Raw genomic sequence first — 21,844 nt, 5'->3', positions numbered from 1 at the left:
ATGGTACAGTTGAAGGCTTTGGTTAACTTTGTCAGTGACTTTTAGATTTAACATAAATGCTTAGTTTACTTTTCCTTGACTTTTTTGATGTTAAAGGTTTGCTTTCTAAAATATTTATTAATGTGATTATTAGTAAATTAAAATTCAAAATTGTCTTTGACATTTTTTTCTCCTTTAAACATTTTTACCTATTTCTTTTTTATTTTATTTCTCCTTTATAAATTTTTACATCTTTTCTTTATACTTATGTACCTATTTAGTTCTTAGAATTATACTCTTAATGTTTGTTAAGTTTTAATAACTCACAGTGTGCTAAAAAGGAAAAGATCAAATCTCAAGCTTCTCTGTATTTAAAGGTTGTGTGCCTCTGCTTTTGTGCACTGGGAAAATCTTTGCTGTAAAACTTTGCTTTGGGCTTAATCATCACAGTTTTATCCAGATCTGCTATTACTACAGAAGTGTGGCCAATAATTTTCAAGATATTATGTTTCTCCTTCTGTTCCATCATTTCTGCTTAACATCTCACAGTTAAGGAAGCAGAAGAATAAATAATGTGAAATAAAATGATCATTTTTCAAAATCAGAGATAGTGTTATAATCTGCTGAGAAAAATGAAAACTAGAAATCCCTTACAAGTTCTAATGTGCTCTAAACAAACCTTTAAAAATGTTAACTTTTAGTCACACGTCACTGTTTCATTATTGTGACCAAATGCATAGTAATAAAAAAAAATCAGATACACAGACATTCCTTCTATATGTACAGATGCATGTCTTAACTCCTCAGAGGCGGAGCAAAGTAGTTATCCCTTTTGCTGTTTTATGTCACTCACTGGATTGAGGTAATTACCTAGGTGAAAATATTGTTAAGTGAGCCCAATAAATTGTTATTTTATGAATAAAAATGACCTCAGGTACAACAATTTAATTTTCACTGTGCTGTAATACACAGAAATAGAATCTTCACTGAATGTATTTTAATAATCTACAAAATGTTAACTTTCGTATGTTCTTTTGGATCTTTTACAGAAATACATCATATCTGTTTCAGTATTTTTATAAGTAAATCACATTGCAGTAGTCTTTTCAAAAACAATAATTGTGAGAAAAGATTATGAGATAGATATACTATTATCAGATTTATATAATTTTTCAAGTCAATTACTACTGTGTTCTGAAATTTTTCTGTCCTCATGAAAAAGCTAAAAATAGTCTTTTTGGTGTTACAGTTCATAGTTTTTAAAACTTGATGTGTGCCTCAGATTCACCTTTGAAAAGTAGATTGGACCAATAATTAAATGTTTTCAGAGCTAATTGTTATCTGTAAGATTTTTTTTTTGTACCAGGGATCGAACTTGGGACCTTGCCCTTGTGAGGCAGGCAGCATCACCACTGAGCTAAATCTCTGACCCACCTATAAGATTTCTGATTACTTAGATGTCTTAGGTATTTGGAATTTTTTTTAAACGTCAGTTTCCTTTCAAACTGGGAGTATTTGCACTAAAAGGCAAAGAAAAACAGTTGAGATTTTGAGGTATACATGGAAAATAAAAAAATAAGAATACAAATCATAGAAAAACAAATATAGAACAGTATCTCTGTGTAAAATGAGAGTATTTTTACATATGTTACTTGAAAAACATGCAAATTGCTTTAATAAGGTTTCTAAATTATCAAAATAATTGACACACTTCCAAGATTATGTTAATATCAAATTTTCTTTGAAAATTAGAGTGGTCAGACATTTTGCTTTGATCTGATTTAATGGGAAGTGGCTTGGTATTTTGTTAGATGCACACACGCACACAACAAACACTTGTGCAAAGAGGCATTATTTTAAAATAGGTCAATCAGCAGCAGCAGAAAGAAAATGCATTTGCAAAGCTCATGTGTCCCAGCAGGGGGCTATCGTGTATGCATGCAAATTAATAGCATGTTTGTTTACTTTGCTTTTCAAGTGAGACATAAAGTAATGTAGTAGCAGCAGCAGTCAAATCTGCACAGCTCTGGGAAATATATTCCATGTTATCTGTCGGTAGATGTGAGAAAACACTGGCATCTGACATAAAGCAACTAAAACACGTTTTTAATGAAATGTGGGAAACTCCTACATCACTAACATTTCGCAACATACCTGCTTTGGTAATAATGTGAAAGCCTGAAAATAAATGTGGAAGTCCTCCACAACAGTCATTTTTAATCAGTTCATGTTTTTTAAAATTTTTTTTAGGGTTTAAAAAACTTGCAAACTGTTTTATTTACCTCAGGTACACAGGTAGAATTGTACACATTGGCTATATAACCATCTACAATTGTTTTTTTCTTATCAAAATTTATTTGCCACGTTGTATAAAAATTGCAGAACTCTTAGTATGCCCACAAATGAATATAATATGTAACACTCACAAAAGCACTTGCTTTAGAAAAGGAACTTAATTATGTTATGTACAATGGTATAAATCCTTGCATCCTTCACATAAGCCTGTGAATTCATCAGTGGGACAGTGAGGGCTTTGAGTCCTTACGCACTGAATTGCCACCAGCTTAAGCCTTTTGTATTCCTATTTAACAAATTCATCTTTAAAGTATTTGACAAAGAATTGGGGTACATTGGAAAACTGAAACTTATTTTGAGTATTGTTTCATTTTAAACTTTTTACAAAGCCGATTGTTTAAAAATGAATTAATAGGACTGGGGATTTAGCTCAGTGGTTCGCCATCTGCCTCTCAAGCACAAGGACCGGAGTTCAATCCCCAGTATCAATAATAATAATAATAATAATAATAATAATAGAATTAATATTAAAAAGAGTTTTACTTATTTTATGTATTTTTTTCTATATCATTAACAAGCTTATTTGCAAGACCATTGTTACATATCTGGTAAAATTTGATATTTTTGGAGACTGTACTTTATCAGTCTTAAGAATAAATACAGGAAATATTTGGGCCAAATATATATTTGTATATATAGAAACAGTTTACACTGTGAAAGCACATTTGTATATTTTGGTTCTAAAAGATGGACAACACATTTTAAAGTCTCAGAAATGTGGTTGTAATTTTCATGGCCACAAATGTCTTGATGCCATTACTGTGAATGTTATATACTTGTGTGAGGGTATAATTATGTACATGTAATATGTATATTCATATAGAGAGTTAACATTTAATTAGCAGCACATAATGATTATTAAAAGGCATACCCTAAAACTAATTTTTTACCTCATTAGTCAACCAGCAACATCAATTTAGATAGTAGTCAGGAGGAGGGTTATTTTGATCAAAGTGTATCTAAGAGACCACTTATATACAGTTTACTTTTAAAAACTTAGTTGAAAATATCTTTTGATTGGATAAATTTTGCTATCTTGTATTATTTCAAGCACACCCTTAGTATAAAATTTTATACATGCTTTTATAGTCAATACCTATGGATAATGCCATTTCCCATTTAAAATATCGTTGGGGTTGATACAGTAGAATTAAGATAAAAGTGAAAATTTTAGACAAATATTTTATTGACCTGAAAATAGACAATCTTTTGTAGCTTTATGAACTAATATCTATAGATCTTTGAATGATTTACTGACTATTCTAAAATTGTGTACAGACATTGAATATAGTAAATCTTATGTCTTAATTCTGTAAATTCTCTTGTCCTCTGTATTACCAGTATTAACAAAAGTTACTTTGTTCAATTTTTCTTGTTTTTTAATAATTAATCAATACTGGGCCAGGGATTTAGCTCAGCGGTTCAGTGGCCTGCCTTGCAAGCACAAGGACCCGAGTTCAATCCCCAGTACCAAAAAAAAAAAAAACCAAAAAAAACAAAAACAAAAACAAAAAAACAATAATTAATACCTAATATTAAATATACTTTAGAGCAAATAAGTAGCAGTTGCAAAGAACAATAATAGAAAGTATTTTCTAGACTAATCTAGATTATTTTAAATCTCAACATGCTGACCTGTAGTTTTCTGTGATGAGCTCTTCCAATTTACTGTTTTTCTGACTTTTATTTAATATACAGGCATGTCTTTTTCTATTTTATTGGTACATATTACATATACATAAGCATAACATTCATCATAGGAAATTTGTACCTGTTCATGATGTATCTTGCTTCTTTTTACAAACAGGTCTTTTTGTATCAAGTAAAAAACATGGTTATTTATTAATGTATAGTAGCTAGGTCTTATTAAATACAAGTTGTTTTCACTTCGCTAGAGAGCATTTACTAAAAACAACTTATCTCATACATATAACTTCTAAAATGTTAAGAGTTTTTAAAAAGTAGTATTTTATTTTCCTTTTTCATAAGCAGACATTTCTGAATTTTCCAAAGTGATGTTTTAAGGTATTTTGAAATTTGTATCAAATTCAGAGAATATGCATATCATTGTGAGTGTCACTTGGACTCTATAATATGTCAGAAATTTGTGATGTAAAATTGGTATGCTAAGATCAGTTTTAATATAATTTATTGGTTTTAAAAATCCTCAATGATATGTTTGTGATATGGGATAATATAATTAATATCTTAAAGGGAATTCTGGTTGAATTAAATCACATTATTCTTTATGATTATTACAAATGTATTTGTGTAGAAGTCAACTATAAGAAAGCATTCTGATTATCAGTTCTAAACAAAGAATCAAATGTTTGAAAACAGTTTTTCCAGATCAAGCCACACAATTCTTAAAGTATTTTCTCAGGATAGTAAATTAGTAGTATCTACTTATCCAAGGTTTTAATACCTAATACAGTAACAGAGCTCCATCAATATATGGCTAATTGCAGATATAAAGTATCTGCTGGTAGTCCATCTCTCATAAAACTGCCGTTAGCCTTAATTCAAATCCATTGATTCCTATTCCAGTTAAAGCTGAAGAACTTAATATGTCTTTTAATCCTTTTATTGTAAGCTAGGATAAAATTAATTTTACCCTAGAACTTCACAAAGCCAATTAACATGATCTTTAGAGTTATTTAGTAAAGTGCTTCAAACTGTTAAATTTATCTTGACCTCTCGGTTGTACTCTCTGACTGCTTTTTAAATGAAGCAATCAATATCTCATAGCCCTTTAAATAGCTTAAACTTCTCAAATATTTTACCTGTGTTCTACTTAAGCTGTAAGTAAAGTGTTTACTCCTGTCCGTGTAAATCTGGAGTCAATTATGCTAAATCTAAAGATAATTGTATACTTTTGAGGAACACTATATGAATTAATGGTTGTTTTAATAAAATCAAAGCCCCATAGTTTGTTAAAGTAACTCAGTAATGAGAAAACGTATCATTTTCACACACAACATATATCCTGTTTGCAACTTAAAATGTAGGAGAACATTTATGTCCTTTACCATTACACGTACCTTCTGTTTTCCACACAGGGCTAGTTGAAGGTATTAATTTTCTTACTGTGATAGGGTGATCAACCGTCCTGTCAAGAAAATGGATCTCCATGTCACCCTTTAGCATGATTAAATGGAGCCGTGTCCCTGTGAAAAAATACCAAATTTTCATGAGACAAATGAAACTGTAGAAAGGTTTGCTTTTACAAAATTATTTTATTTTTAGTATCACAATGTCTCCCATTTGATTGTCAGTTTATTTGTAGGAAAACGTTACAGCTAATTACAAATAATTTATCATTTAGCAGAAAATACAGTTCAAATTATTTAAAGTTGTTTACAAATTTGAAGAATTAAATAAAAAAAAATTGCAGTATTATTTTTAGACCAGTAGTAGGGATGGGCATCTGTACCTTATACAGTCACCTTATAAATCACTGTCAGTGACATTTTTGGACGCTTTTTATTCTTATATCTTTACCTCTTTTCCTTGTTAACAAAGAGCTATCATCTTTGCAGATCTGACTGATGATAAAAATTACATACCATAGAATTCCAGCATCAGTAGTGTTAATAGTCAGTTGGATGGTGTTATTATGAGCCTATGCACACGCCAAACTTTAAATTACGCCAAGTGATGTACTTGACAGCTAATTAAGATTTCATATTTTGGCCACTTAGCAGAGGGCACCTGTTACAATTCTTTGTATTAGCTTAGGAGTAAAATTTACAAATGGCTGTCTGAAAGCACTTTATTAAAAGTTTTCTAAAGTCTTAATTCCTTCCCAAGGAGTGGAAGTTAAGGCAAGATTGAGGTAATTAAACAAAAGGAACAGAGAGAAGGTGGAGGACCAGGGATAGAGGCTGAGCTCTCCAAATGCCCCTGCTGTTTAATTTCCTACTGGAAGCAGCCTGTGTGTGCTGCTGTGCCCCCTCCCTCTTTAAGCAGTGGCCGTTGCAGTGGCTGAACGGCTGGGGTCAATGCCTTGCCTATTGATCAGTATCCCTGCAGTCCCTTGCTCCAGCAGCTGCTTCATTGGCTTCTTTCAGGGCCTGCTTCAGTACATTAGAATAGAAATCCATAACCAGAGCTGTGCTCATCCAAGCAAGGGAAGAAACTAAATTAAATGGTATAAAACAATCTTGGATCAGGAGTTTGTGCCAATTCATCTTGATCTAAGATGTCACACCGGGCTCTCTGTCTGAGCACCTGGGCTAGAGGCAGCCATAGTGAAAATAGATGGAGCTGAGATCATTCATTTGTCAGCTAAGGAGCAAGGCAGCGGTTAGCAATTCCCTTCTGCAGAGGTCAGCTGACAGAACAATCAGTGTAACTGCAGAATAGAGCTTTCCTTTGAACTATTGTTATGGAGCATGCTCTTGCTGAGACATAGGGGGAGGGGGGCTTGGTCTGTTTCCTGTTTGTCGAGAATACTATGTAAAAAGTAAAATATATAGCACTATAATGTGTGAATCTAGATTCAGTTGCACTGTACTTACTCCTTGGGTCTGTGTTTGTACATAAATAAAGTTGGTTTCAAATGCATGTAGTGAGATATAGATTATCAAACTGTTAAATATCACTTTGTGTAAAATTAAGGTTCTTTTAAACACAGAGGCAGTGATTATTGATTTTTTTCTTCTTCGTGTGGTTACGCTTTTAGGTGCTTTTTTCCCCCACTTTAGTTACCTTCCTATCGGATAACAGTGTCATAATTTGAATCTATAATAGTATTTTCTTCCTAATTCTTTTTTATCAACATTTTCTCTCTGTCTTCCCAAAACTAAACCATTTCTGTGAACAGGGAAGAGTGTACACTATGATATCCAATTAGAAAATATTCCTTAGTATTAATAAAATATTTCAAACATTTAAATCTAGAACTTAGTTATGAGAAAAGTAGTTGATGGAATATTTATCGTGACCTTGGAAGTTATAAAATAATTTTGTAACTTTGAAAGAGCATCATTGTAAAGTAGCTTAGTTATGCTGTGAAATATACCATGTAAAATTGTACAAATTATGAAAATGGTAATTACAATTTTATATGAATGAGTAAGAATATTAAGGAGAAATCTGTTCTCTATGGACTCATTTTAAATTTGTCTTTCAATATACTACTTAAAAATCTAATGATAAAATTTTTGAGTTAACCTGAAAAAATGTGTAATATGTAGAAGCTAAGGAACCATAGCAGCAACAACAATCAGTCCTTTTTGCATAATCTTCTATCATTTTGGTTTCTTAGACTCAAATACGTCTTTTTGTTTATAACTAATTGTCCTGTTGCCATTTATCAAAAATGTTCTTTCCTAAATGTATAATCTAAAATGTTTTTCAAATCATGTATTTTTTGTATTGATATTCTTTTAACTCATATCCCTGTGGTTTGGTTTTTAGGTTGTTTATCAAGTGTCCCACAAATGAAAAAAATTTCCACATCTTACGAAGAAAGACGGAAGCAAGCTACTGCTATTGTTTTACTTGGAGTAATTGGAGCTGAATTTGGTGCAGAAATTGAACCTCCTAAACTGCTGACCAGACCTCGAAGCTCTAGTCAAATTCCTGAAGGATTTGGTTTGACCAGTGGAGGATCCAACTACTCATTGGCCAGACATACCTGTAAGTATTAAAATTCCCATCGTGGATCTGTTGCTTTTAAATACTTATTATTTGTCAAAATCTCAGAATATTGAATATATTCTAAGTTTTAGCTCATTCAGATGCTTGAGTTAAGTTAGAAAGCAGTACAATCTGTATGATACATTGCTCTTTATAGTTACCTGGACTTATTTTTAAAAGTTAAAACATGGTCTTTTACATGCTTTTTATAAAATAATATAGTTTTCAACTTTGTCTTTTTTGCACTTTTAATCAAAATTTGTGAAAGCTAGCTTCAAGTTAAGACTTTTAATTTCTAAAATAATTTCCAAGTTACCAAGTAACTCATTTTGAGTATAGTTCAGAAATCTAGGGTTGGGGTAGAACATCAAAAGAAAAGAGCATGAATGATGAGTTATCTTTGTGTGTGTGTGTGTGTGTGTGTGTGTGTCTTTTTTTAATTCCAGTAATATTTAAATTACTAAGCTGTTATAATCAGAACTCAGAAGACTCCATAGCTGCTTTCAATTCTATCCTTGGTATGTGCGTACTAGGTTAGGGTATTTTGTAATGAGGCCTGTTGGTACTTTTGTGTTAGAACTTCTTTAGGTAAGGCCAAAATGTTCCTACATTGTTGAAAAATCATTTCTAATGAATTATTTTACCTGTAAAGAGCAAATATAATCCTACTTATTGCACTATAAGATAATCTTTGTAGAAGAAAAATGCAGTGTATTCTTTTGGGTTTGGGGCATTTAAACAGGGAGAAAAGATAACTTATTCTGCTAGTTATTTCAGCAGAGAACTGTCATGGATTAGTGTCTCATACTTTGATGTAAAACTGAGGAATTGTGTTAGTGAATTTTATTATGAAGCTCCTTCAGCAGACTTAGCTACCCATTCTGTAGCTTTTCAAAAGACTCTTAATTCAACAAATACTTATCAGAGATAATCCTTTTAGAATTCTTATTAAATGTACTTTCATTATACATCATAATGAGTTTCGTTTTGATATTTTCACACAAGTGATAATTTCCTGACCTCTGTTTGACACTGAGAATAGGAGAGTAATTATAATCCACTACAAACGGGAACAAAGCTACTCATTGGGGCACTGTCTTTTAAGCTATACATTCTTTAACTCGGTGTTCCTAATAACCCTGTGACACGGGAATCTCCATTACAATAACTCTATTTGATATATAAAGCATGTGGGACACAGAAGTTTGGTTAACCTGACTGAGATCTTACCTCCAATCATATAGTAGTTTTTGTCTCAGTCTAGTCTGTTGATTCCAGAGCTCATGCTTTTGACCATTTTACAGATTTTATTTTAATGTGATTCTTTTTATACAGACTTTTTTTACTGTTCAATGGCTTGTAATGGAAGAAGGCTTACTGACTAATATGTACTATAACTGTATAATTAAAAAAATACTTCCTGTCTCCTCATTTGATTTTCAAAATAAACTTAAGACTTCTTCAAATTAGGTCAAATAGCTGGGTGTGATGGCACACGCCTGTAATCCCAGCACTCAGAAGGCTGAGGCAAGAGGATGGCTGTGAGTTCGAGACCAGCCTGAGCTACATAGTGAGTTCCAGGTCAGTCTCAACTACATAGTGAGACTCTGTCTCAAAAAAAACCTAAAAAAAAAAAAAAAAAGGTCAAATAGTCAAAAAACCTGAACTTGAACTCACACTTCTGGTACCTTTAAAACCCATGGCCTGAACAGGGGATTTAGCTCAGGGTGCCGCCACCTGCCTTGCAAGTGCAAGATTCTGAATTTGATCCCCAGTACCAAAACAAAACAAAACATGGCCTTTCCCTTCTTCATGAGGTATATCACTTTCCTTCTCCTATGTACTACTGGCCCCTACCTCTCAACTCTATCCTGTGTGCCTTTTTTTTGAATTTTTCAAGTTGCCTGCTTTAGATTCATAAAGCCCTGAGTAAATCTCACTCTCTACAAAGGTATCTTTAATTAGATATATACTCTGTTACTCCAAACAGCCCAAGATTTACATAAATCCAGTTCTTTACTTAGAATCTTGGTATTAGAATATTAGAGTTTAATCAGACTTTCACATGATCTAGTCGGGTGGCTTTCAGATTTTTTGCTTGTTAACTTCCTAATGGGTGTCCAGCAGTGTGGAGTGGAATCTTTCAAACATTCTTAGGTTGATAATTAAAACTTTTTAATTTATTATAAGCTTACATATTTGAAAAAGTTAAGCTGGGCATCATGGCACACACCTATAATCTCATCATTTTGGGTGGCTGAGGCAAGTTGTTCACAAGTTCAAGCCTAGCCTGGGGAATTCAGTTTCTTAGCAAGACCTTGTTTTAAAATAAAAAATAAAAATGAACTGGGAGACTATGGCTCAATGTGAATACTTTGGGTTTAATCCTCAGTATGCAAAAAAAACACCTAATAATTTTGAGAATATTGTGATTATTGATGTTTAAAGATTAAAACTAACCTGTTTAATATAATAAATATAACACCACTAATTATTTGATATCCATTTTATCCATCTTAAAAATATATAAATAAAGTCAGAAATCTTATGTCCTTTTAATTTTTTTCCCCTTGGAGAAAATTTCTCTCATTACAGTTTTAGGGAAGAAAATAATTTATAAAGTTAGCATCATAGAAAAATGGATACATATTGAGGATATACTCCTAAGTGAAATAAATAAATCACACATGTGTAAATACCGAATAGTTTCTCTGGTGTGAAAAACTATAATAGTACATAAGATCCTAATGAGATAAATGACAATGTGAAATAGGAAGAAAAGGGCTAAAGGTGTAGGGAAAATGGGAAGGGTAGGGGAAAGGTAATAAGGGATAAGAAAAAAATATGAGAAAATGAAGAAATGGAAATAGTGAACGTAATTTTACTGTATTCCTTAAATGTACCAATAAACTCAATTAAAAAAAAAAAGTTAGCATCAGTTCCTTTAAACTACTGGGATCTTAAAAATATTTGTGCTTCTTTATTTATTCCTTCAAGAATCTTGAGATTCTCTCATTTGAAGTGGTTGCCTGCTTTGAAGACACTGCTTCAGTCCAACATGCTTCTGTGTAATTTTTCAACAGTAGTCATTTGCAGCATATATTTTCCTGCAAGGCAAATGAACATAAATATTATTTCCTTTACAATTTTCTTATACCCCAGTATACATATGTTTACATAAATATAGAAATATTACAAGTTAATGAATTACTGATTGATTTCATTTGAGCCATTGGCTAGTTGTTAGATAGATTAATTTACCATACTATCCTAGGTATCTGGACTACTACTGTTATCATCACTTTTCTACGCACAGATTTTCTTTGCACAAATCATGAATTTGCTTCTGTATGTATTTTAACTATAATATTCCACAACTAGAAAAAGAGAAAAGAGGGGAAAAAAGAGGATTTAAAAAGCTATGACAGAATATAGAGAGAGATTTTTTAGAGAACTCTTGGGAATTAAAACAACTGAAGGGCATTAGTACTACCTGCTGGGTTTGTTAAAAGCCAGGTAGCTGCATTATGCGTAAAGAAGTTCTAAAGCATATTTCTGGCCTTTGGAAAACCCTGGGCTCAATTGCACTATGAAGGGAGACTTTTGAATTGTGACTCCTCAACTTTCCTAAGCAAAGGTAAGTAAAAGTTATTGAATATTATTGAAATGTCTAGGTATTTTTCAGCCAAGATTATTCTTTGAGGTTTTTGAGTCATTGACTAGATATGGGAAGGGAAAAAGATAAAAGCTTTTCAACAGATTATATTTATGATTATTCATTAAAAGAAAAGATACAGAGATTCTGAAAAGTTTCTAGCCAACAAGGAATTGTATATTAAAATGAATGATACAGTGGGCCAGGGATTTAGCTTAGTGGCACCATTCCTGCCTTACAAGTGCAAGGTCCTGAGTTTTTAGTTTATTTGTATTTAGTTCATTTTTTATTGGTTTATTTGTTTATTTGTATTTAGTTTATTTGTAGTAGATATACCCACCCCTGGGATTTTTTTTTTTCCTTAATCAGATACTTTCCATTTTTTTTTCAGCTTTAATTGAGTTTATTGGTACATTTTAGGGATACAGTACAGTTACATTCATTGTTGGGATCTTGTACCTCCACATGACAAGTCTTGGGATTTTTTTAAGACCCTTCTTTTTCAATTGCAGCTTCTTAATTAAATTTAAATTTAGAAGTTTAAATCTTGTTCTCCTCACTGGAAACAGTCAGATATCTAAATGTTCCTGTGTTTTGGTTGTTCTGTTCTGTCACATATAATATTAACCTATTAATGCTGACCTGCCAGGGCTGCTAAATATATTGCCAGGTTTGTTTATGCTACTGTTAAATACTTACTCTTTATGAGATCTTAATAAATGTGGTAATAATTATTATCTTCATTTTGAGATAAGGCCAGTATTTGACAAACTTCTTAATGTAGGCAGAGGTGTAGATTGTGAGCTCTAACCTTTCTCACAAAAATAAGTATGAAAACCCATAGTCAGACTGAATTATCCCCATTGGTGGAAGGAAAGGGTGACATTACTGCATAATTTGAAAGTCATTTAGTTTTATAATACTTTTTTTACTTTATTTGAATTAACTAAATTTTTGGAAACTTAGGCTTTACATATATTAAAATCACATTGAAAACGAAGCTGAAGGTCTCTGAAATTAATAAGAGATCTCCTCTAGGCTATTCTTTTATGTATCGATAGGTGAGAAAACTATTCCTCTGGGTTACAATATCATCTTGTTTGAAATAAGTGATGGGACCTGTTTTAAAGTCCCTTTTGGTACAATCAAAAGTGAAATGTAAAGTATCCTGGAAAGTTCATTTTCTTTAGCTCCTTCTTGTTTTTATCACTGTGTAGGGATAAGTATTATTCTATTGTTTTGTAGCAAATGAATTCAGTAAATAGAGATCCTACTTCATTTTTTTTCTAATCCACAAATGAGGCATTATAAGAATTTTTAGAATATTATTTATAATATTACCGTGTAGAACTTTTGGTTTATTTGGTCTCTTCTGCTCATTTTATAATTGTAGAATTATGCTGGCATGTCTATAGTAAATTCCATTTTGAACTCTCATTAGCTTTTTTACTTTGGGCAAGTATCATAAGTCATTTCCCTAGGCTGCAGACTCTGAGACAGATTTGTGTGCCAGAGTATTCCCAGGATCAATATCTTGAGGGAAGTGAAAGAAGAATTGGACAGGGGAGAAGTTGATTGAGTTTCAGTTGCATACAAAGCCTCAGCTGACCTTGGGGAACTCTGGTCTTGGGGTGACCCTTCAGACATCATGAATTGGGTCTCAGGGCCCAACTTTAATATCTCCATGTCAATCTGTCATTGAAGCAGGGGTTCTCTGAGAAGGGGCTATGACCTTGGATGAGACAGCTTTCTTCATCCAAGCCCACAGATGGACTCAGCTAAGACTTATCAGCTACTGACACCCGCCCAAGACCATGGGAGGAAGTGAGTCGTAATGTGGGGGAGATGGAAAGCCTGCCCAGCTTCCCCTGTGGCCTGTAACCATTTTGTGTGTATCCTAGCTCCCCTTTCTGTCATAACAGAAATGAAGAGAGGAAAGGACTGTTATTTATTTAACAAACGTTTTATTCCCATTCCATACATATCTCCTGTTACCCTGAAAGACAGATATTTTAATCCTATGCTTAGTGCCCTCTGAGGCATATTCGTGATAACTGACTAGTGGGAATTTATCCTGCCAAGTATTTGCTATGCCCTGGATATGTGTACTATCTTGGTTCATCTATTCCTACCAGATAAGTACTCTCTATTCCCTTGTATCAGAAGGGGAAGCTGAAGGTCTGCCTAAGTAGTATCAAGCTTGCTCACTGAAGGTATTGTGAAATTGGATTAGACCTTCTTTGTGCAGACAATAAATTTGAGGGTATAGGTTAATTTTTTTTAAAGATCATATGGTTAAAAATGGTCAAGCCCAGACAACTCTAAAGTGATATATTCTCACCATTTCACACAGTCCTCCTGTGTTATAAACAAGTGAGATTCAAAAGTGCTGCTGCAAAGGTGGAGGGCAGGGGATCAAGTGCAGGTCACCTATAAATATGAACATCTGTTGAATCTTTCCTTTAGTGATTTGTTGTGGAGATACAAATACACACAAAATCGACCTCTCTGTACTTTGGAAATGGCTTTCATCAATGGCATGAAACACTTAGAGAGAATGATTTTTTTCCCCACACTAGGTCTTTAGAAATACTGTAATGCTAGGTCTTCACGATCTTACTAACACTACATGGAAAATGCCACATTTACCTGCATTTGTGTTTTTGTTATGGTTAAAGCATCCATAGATTCCACCAAGTTCTCAAAAGAAAGTCATTCAAGTAAAAATAGATGAGAACCACTACAAGAGTTTTATCTAAATAACTGCTTATCTGTTATTACAAGTTTTTAAAGTGTAGAATTGTGTTCCTCTTTACTGCTTCAGCTACAGTACCACCAAATAGAAGTGTGGAAGTAAAGGGAGATGTTCCCTAAAGAACATTTTAATTTTCTTAACTTGTTTTTAAAGTTTTATATTGGTATTTGTCTGTGTTTGATTTTGTTTTGTTATAGTCTACTTTGTGAAAATAATTCTCCACTACTTAGCCATAAAGAATGAGAAATCAGATTCATTCATAGGTAAATGGATACATATTGAGGATATACTCCTAAGTGAAATAAATAAGTCACACATGTGTAAATACCAAATAGTTTCTCTGGCATGAACAAACTGTAGTAGTACATAAGACCCTAATGAGATAATTGGCCATGTGAAATAGGAAGAAAAGGGCTAAAGGTGTAGGGAAAGTAGAAAGGGTAGGAGAAAGGTAATAAGGGAGGGAAAAAAAAAAACAGGAGAAAATGAAAAAATGGAAATACAATGTTTGTAAATGGGGAGGGGAGTAGGGGGTGAAGGAAGGGCAGGGACAAGGGGAAAAAATGAGAACCAAGACCTGTCATGTAAAGGTACAAGATCCCAATGATGAATGTAACTGTACTATATGCTTAAAATGTACCAATAAACTCAATGAGAAAAAAAAATAATTCTCCAAATACTCCCCTTGCTTTCTAATCATGTACACTTTATTTAGTGAATTTGTTAATATATCTTAATCCTAAATTAATATTGATTTTTTTTTTTTTTGAGGCAGGGTCTCACTATGTAGTTGAGACTGACCTGGAACTCACTATGGAGCCCAGGCTGGTCTCGAACTCACAGTGACCCTCCTGCCTCAGCCTCCTGAGTGCTGGGATTACAGGCATGCGCTACCATGCCCGGCAATATTGATTTTCAATGAATTTCTTTCCTAAATTTTATTTAGGTGTTTAAATTAGAAGAATGTTCAACCAAACCTTAATGATACATTTTTATCAGCAAGATTAGGACAAGGTCAGAGAGTTACAATCAATATCAAAACTAATGGTAGTTGCAAGGTATAAATGAAGTAGAGCAATGACAAGGAGAGCACAGATGCCACTTTTAAGGATTAGCAGTGGCAAAGGAATGGGTATTTTCACCCTTAACATCCACAGCTTATGTTGAGGAGTTGCTGTTGTGACCATGGAGACTGCAGTTTTGTCTGTTTTTCCTCACATTTCCAACGTGGCCTTCCTGACAATGGGAAATAATTGGACTGTCTGACTAAGGCTGTTCTTTCTTGTTCTTTCTTGTCCTCAGTGTACTGATTCAACATTCATTCCATGCTCTTTCCCACCCCTTCTCATTTATGGTTTTACCTTTCCAGATGCTGCTGGACTTGCCTCACAATCACATGTCCGAGTTGAGACAGTGATTCTTCCCCCTGGCAAGGCCATGTGCAGTATGGAGTTCCTATTCAGAAAGTCCGGAGCGAGGTTCAGGTGTCCATGTTAATTTGAAAGCTTCATTTGTAATTCTGATATGTAGCCAGAATACAGAAACTCAATAGATTATGAGAACCCTTTACAGTTATTTTAAAGTGAGTGTTTTATGGTAGTTCTGATCATTAAACTACCTTAATGCACAAATCGTACTTTTTTGTTATATTTTTAAATGGAAGTGATAATGGGAACTAATCAGAATGAATAAATGACATTTATAGTACTCTCAGAGCCCATTCTTTATGTAGCTCAGAGGTATTATTGCAGCTTTATTATTCTGGAACCAGATTGTGTGAGTTGAATCTTGCTACCACTTAGTAGTTGCATAGCCTTAAATATTCTGTGGCTCAGTTTCCTCAACTAGGAAATAGGAATAATTATTCCTCACAAAGTTGTTTTGAGGATTAAGTAACTACTGCAAGTGTAGTGCATATAAAGCAATTAGAAAAGTACTTGACATATAAGTACTTTATTATTGTTCTTACTGTTCTTAGAAAAGTTTGTGGAAAAATAAGGGAAGAAAAAAGCTCCTTAAAATGTGTATATAGATTTTAAAAAAATCTTCCTATGAACCTTGTAAGTAGATTTTTATTATCAATATTTTGTAAATGAGTGACCTGATATTCATAAAATTAAGTGACTTCCTAAAGATTATCTGTCATTTAAGAGAGTTGAAGCCAGATGCATTTTTCTCCAAAGCACATGATTTTCTTTTCTCTAACACTTACTGATTCCCACTGATTGTGGTAAAGCACTTTAGTTCCCAGAGGGTTTATGTAAAAATGTGCTTTTATTTGGCTCCATTATTATACATGTTTAAATAAAACACTACTATTTTTTAATTATTTACTTGCATTTGGATGAATTTCTGTATATTTATTACCTTGTTTCTCATTTTAACCATGTCAGTCTACAAAACTAAAATCAAATGGATTTTTGACTCATTTTGTTTTTACTTGTAAATAATTTATGTTGCATAACAGGTTTATCATTTTAAACTGCATTCTGACACTGCATTATAGACCCTGTCTTGGTGATGTAATTGCATCCTGGTTCTCCAAAAATAACTTTAATTTGCACTCATTTTTTGTTAATTCACTTCACTATATGGGCTTCATGCTTATTTTCCATAAAACAAATAAGTTGGACAAGGTTATTTCTAAGGTTACTTCCACTAAAAATCACAGAATCCTGCGAAATTATTAATGTGATGTATTATTCTAATTATAGAATGCTTATATTTACTGGTGCCACTTGAACTTGCCTTTTGTATTTTTATTACTTTATAGCACTTGTTCTGTCTGCTTTTATGGGGTTCAAGAGTCTACAGCTATTGTTAATGTTTAAAGTTGAGTATCTTTAAAGCCTTTTCTTACTGTCCCTGCTTATGAATACCTCATATAAGCTCACCAAGCAACAGCTGCTTTTGCATAACTTATTTTCTCCACAGCTCCAGCTTCATGGACTTGTGTTATTTTAAGTTTAGGTGTAGGCCACAGATCAGCAAACTAGGTTGCAGAGCAAACATAGTTTTTGCCCCAGCCACACGTACTTGTTTACATATTGTCTCGGGCTGATTCACTGTACAAATTAGCACTGAATAGCTGATACAGAGATTATATAGTCTATAAAATAAAAAAATATTTGCTGTCTGGCTGTTTACAGAAACAAAAACAATGCAACTGCCAACTCTTGCTTACATCATTTGCAGAATTGTTAGTGGTCCTTCCCAGTGATTTATTTTGTGTTAAATGGCTTTGATGATGACTTTGATCAGAATATTTCTGGATCTCAACATAGCATCCCCAGTGTTCTGAGAATTACATCCCTTATCCAAATGTAAGTGTAGTTTAAAGACTTTATGATGATTTTTTAAAAATCTAGGATGTGATAGAACATTGGTATATGTAAGACCCTTCTTACCAACCATCTAATGTTTATATTAGCTACTTTGATGAATTGTCAATATTAGTTTAATTTTCAGGTCTCTTGATTCCTTGCCACTGGGCTGCCTGAGTGGCAGATTTAATGACAGACTTTAGTGTTATATTGCAAGTTACAGCTTTCTTTTTTCTGCATAGGAAATTCCCATTTTTGGTTTTTAAGTAAACTTACCCTGAAGCTTTCTGACAGCTTTGTACAATGGTTCCTTCATATTATGTATCTCAATATATGTGTAATCTGGAGTCTCTATAATTAAAACACTATAAATTCTAAGTTAAACAATTTCACGAAGGGACCATGGAGAAATTTAATCTACCTTCTTCAAGAGCTGCAGAACTTTTTTGGTTTTCTTAGGAAGCCTTTTATTAAGGAGTGGACAAAAAGATTTTGTGAAGTTCTCTGTAAACTTCCTGCCATATTCTTAGAAAATATAATTTCTAAGACTCTGTTGAATGGCTGGGGACCTAAGTGTATTTTATTTCTCTGTTCTTGGCCAGTATGCCCAAACAATAAGTACTGGTGGCCTTCATGGTGCTTCCCAGTTTGACTGGGCACTACCAGAGCCCAGGTGCATTAGAGGATGTGAATCTTATATGAAATCAATAGATGAAAAGCTCTTTCCTTATATCATTGGATTAAAAATTATGTTCTGCAGTTGTTCCATAGAAATGGCTCATTGGCTGCCTGGACCCTTAACACTAACTCAAGCACAGCGGAACTAATTTTTTTTTCTTTTTATGTTTTTGAATGGTGACGTTTAATATCTACATTGTGTCTACAAAAAGAATTTGCCAAATGTGTGGAAAAATTTTAAAAAACTAACAGACTCTGTAAACTAGAAATTATGCATCCTTTGAAAACTCAATAGTAATAAACATCCTTGATTTTTCCACCCAAACCAGCTGTACTTGTGGCTTTCTCTGCTGTAATTCATGATCACTTTTTTCCAGTTTCTTAGATTAACCCTTTATTCTTTACCTCTTCTGACATACATCTCTACTCCATGAGGAAATTTTATAGGCTTTACCTTTAAAATATATTCAATATTCAGCTACTTCTCACTACCTTTACTGTTATCATCAATGGTCGGCCACCTTCCTTCCATTCCAGGATTATTAGCAACCCTTCCTACCCTACCTGTAACCCATCATAACTTTTAACTTACAGCTCAGGTAATGCCTTTATTTTTAAACCTAAGGTAGAGTATATCTCTCTTCAGCTCAAAGTTCTACAAAGATCTAAAACCAGAGTCTTTCAAATACCCTGAAAGGCCCAATATGAATTGGCTTGTTTCCTGCCACTTTATACTTGCTTCCTGCACTGTCCTTGCTGTTTCTCATGTATACTGTCCACTTCTGCTGGAACACTCTCCCTTGCTTAGCTGACTCTGTCACTTTTTCAAAGCTTTCTCAAATTTTGCCTTCTCAGTAGGACTGTACAGACTTAATCCTGTGTCTATTGCCTTCTTTCCTACTTCCGATCCCTATATCTTGTTCTATGCTTTATTTTCCCCAAAGTACTTATTGCCCTCTCACATTGTATATAACTAAACTGTTTATAGTATTATTCTGCCAATATTGATTCAAGTCTACAAAGTCAGAAATCTCTGTTTTGTTGACTGGGTATAATGACTGAAGTAATGACTGAGTATTAATGAATGAATACCAAAGTAGTTATGCATAAAGTAGCTTTGTAGTGTTTTACATTTTACTTGAAACTTTGTATTATATAACTATTGGACAGACTTTGCTAATAATGGGGATACTTATGGTAAGATACTTATGCTGCATAAAAATTATGCATATGATCAAAGAAAAACAAACTATGAATATTTCAAGAGAAGTAAAAGAGTCACTTAAAAATTCTGAATCTTTTCTACATAGGAGCTCTTAATAAAAGACTAGGGGAAAAAACCTTATTACTATGATAGAATAATGAGCTGAAACTAAAAGATACACTGTCCTTATTCCCTCCACATTAGATTCATTCTAACAAGGGGTATGTCTGTGTTATTGTTCAGCATGAAAGTTTTAGCAAATATAGAAAAATAAGAAATAAGAGTTATACATAGTAGACAGATTTTTTTTTAATTTGGAAATTTAAGAATACATGGATGACCAATCAGCGAGAGAAATCAGTAGCTTTTCTGTTTACAGTGAACAAAATGGAAAATACAGAAAATTGTTCCTTTGAAAGATGCTTCAAAATGACACGAACATAAAAATTAGAAAGAAAAATACAGATGACCTATTTAAAGTAAGACCAAAGGCAATTTTACCACACAAGTAATGCGGATAATAAAACATTTTCAACTTACCAATAAACAAAGGAATTAGGGAGTAGGAGAGCGTTACCAGATACATTTGTGTATTGTTTAAAAGAATATTCTTTTAATAGCTAGGCAGAAATCATTACAAAATTAACATAGCAGAGTTCAAATGAAATATATGATTTATTCTGTTTTATTCAGTAAACAGTGCTGACAATATGCCAGTCATAATTTTAGATATCTTACAAATATTAGCCCATTTAATTCTTCTTACTCTGGAGGTAAGTAATAATAAAAAATGCCTATATACTGTTATAAAAATACAAAATTCCTTGGTGTGAACCTAACAAATATATGTAAGACTTATAGAAACAATTTTGAAATTTTACAGAGATTTTAAAAGACTTAAGTAAATAGGAAGATACATAGTTTTATGGATAGGAGTTTATCATAGGGATATCAGTTTTCATAATGTATTTTTCAATTTAGCCATTCCAAACAAAATGCCAGTACAGTCCTTTTCAGTATCATTTTTGTTATGAACTTGTCACACTGATTTTCACTTTTATTTGAATAAAAAAGGTAAGAATAACCCTTACACTACTAAAGAAGATTAGCAAGACAGAATAATTTCCTTTACCATATAGCAAAAGCTGTTACAAATTTAATTACTACAATGTTAGCTTGGTGCAGGAGAGCCCAATAGCACAACAGAGAAAGTTGTATGCCTACATAGGCATTTGATTGTGTATAGATCTAGCATTATAGATTAGTGAAATAAAGGATAAAGTTTTTAATGAATGGTATAGTTACTATTGGTTAACCATAAGAAAAATTATGAAATTGGATTCCTAATGCCCATCCTTACTAAAAAATCAATCCATGTGGATTTAAAAAGTACACATGAGACATAAGCCTTTCAAAATTTTAAAGATGGTATAAGAAAATAAAACCTTAGAATCTACCTGATACAGGAAAATATAATCTCAGAAAGGACAAATCCCCATAAATAAGTGATAGAAAATCCAAGGGAAGCATAAAGAAGACTGGTAAGTTCAACTTGTGTTAGAATTCCAAACATCTATTAGTTAAAAAAAAAAAAGAAAACTTTAAAGAAATTTAAAAGTAAAGCCATAAAGAGGGAAAATGTATTAATAACATAGGTAACTGACAAGAGGTAGTTAAGCACCTTTTGGCTTTTTTTTTTCTAATTGAGTTTATTGGTGCATTTTAGTATACAGTACAGTTACATTCATCATTGGGATCTTGTACCTTTACATGACAGGTCTTGGTTAAGCACCTTTTGTATAAAAATTTAAAGTAAGAAAAAATAAATGCACAGCAGAAAACAGTATAAAGGTTGGAACAAAGTACCTAATGGGAAACAAGAATAGCTAATAAAATTATAAAAAGATGCCAAGTTTTATCATCAAGGGATTGCAAATGAAAAGCACAGCGTACGATCATTTTTCACCTGCTAGACTGAAAATTTAAAGTCCAACATTATCAAATTTTGCTGAAGATCTGGAGCAGAACTCGTTTACACCTCCTATTAGAATATTATTGGTTTAATCACCTTACAAAATAATTGGGCTGTGTGCCTGCTCTGTATTATATCTAGAGAACCATTTCCACGTTTGACTCAGGGAACATGTATATACAATTTCAAAGCACACAGTTTGAAATAACAAAAATTAAAAACAATATACATGTACATTAATGATTAAGAAATAAATGGAAAAAGAATTAAATGTATTTCA

The 21,844-nt window shown here is 32.8% G+C and overlaps 1 protein-coding gene across 2 annotated transcripts in view; it reads left to right on the top strand.

Annotated features, from left to right (window-relative positions):
* Wdr7 (WD repeat domain 7) overlaps nt 1-21,844 on the top strand; it is a 351,633-nt gene that overhangs the window by 188,797 nt on the left and 140,992 nt on the right. For both annotated transcript variants that reach the window (XM_010611541.3, XM_010611542.3), the window contains one exon: nt 7,756-7,977. In XM_010611541.3, coding sequence (XP_010609843.1) covers nt 7,756-7,977 — 222 coding nt within the window. The remainder of the gene's footprint in view (nt 1-7,755; nt 7,978-21,844) is intronic.

This window comes from Fukomys damarensis, unplaced genomic scaffold (genome assembly GCF_012274545.1).
Source record: "Fukomys damarensis isolate Sample0158 unplaced genomic scaffold, DMR_v1.0_HiC HiC_scaffold_30, whole genome shotgun sequence".
Classification (NCBI taxonomy): domain Eukaryota; kingdom Metazoa; phylum Chordata; class Mammalia; order Rodentia; family Bathyergidae; genus Fukomys; species Fukomys damarensis.
This window is presented reverse-complemented; position numbering and strand designations above follow the sequence as displayed.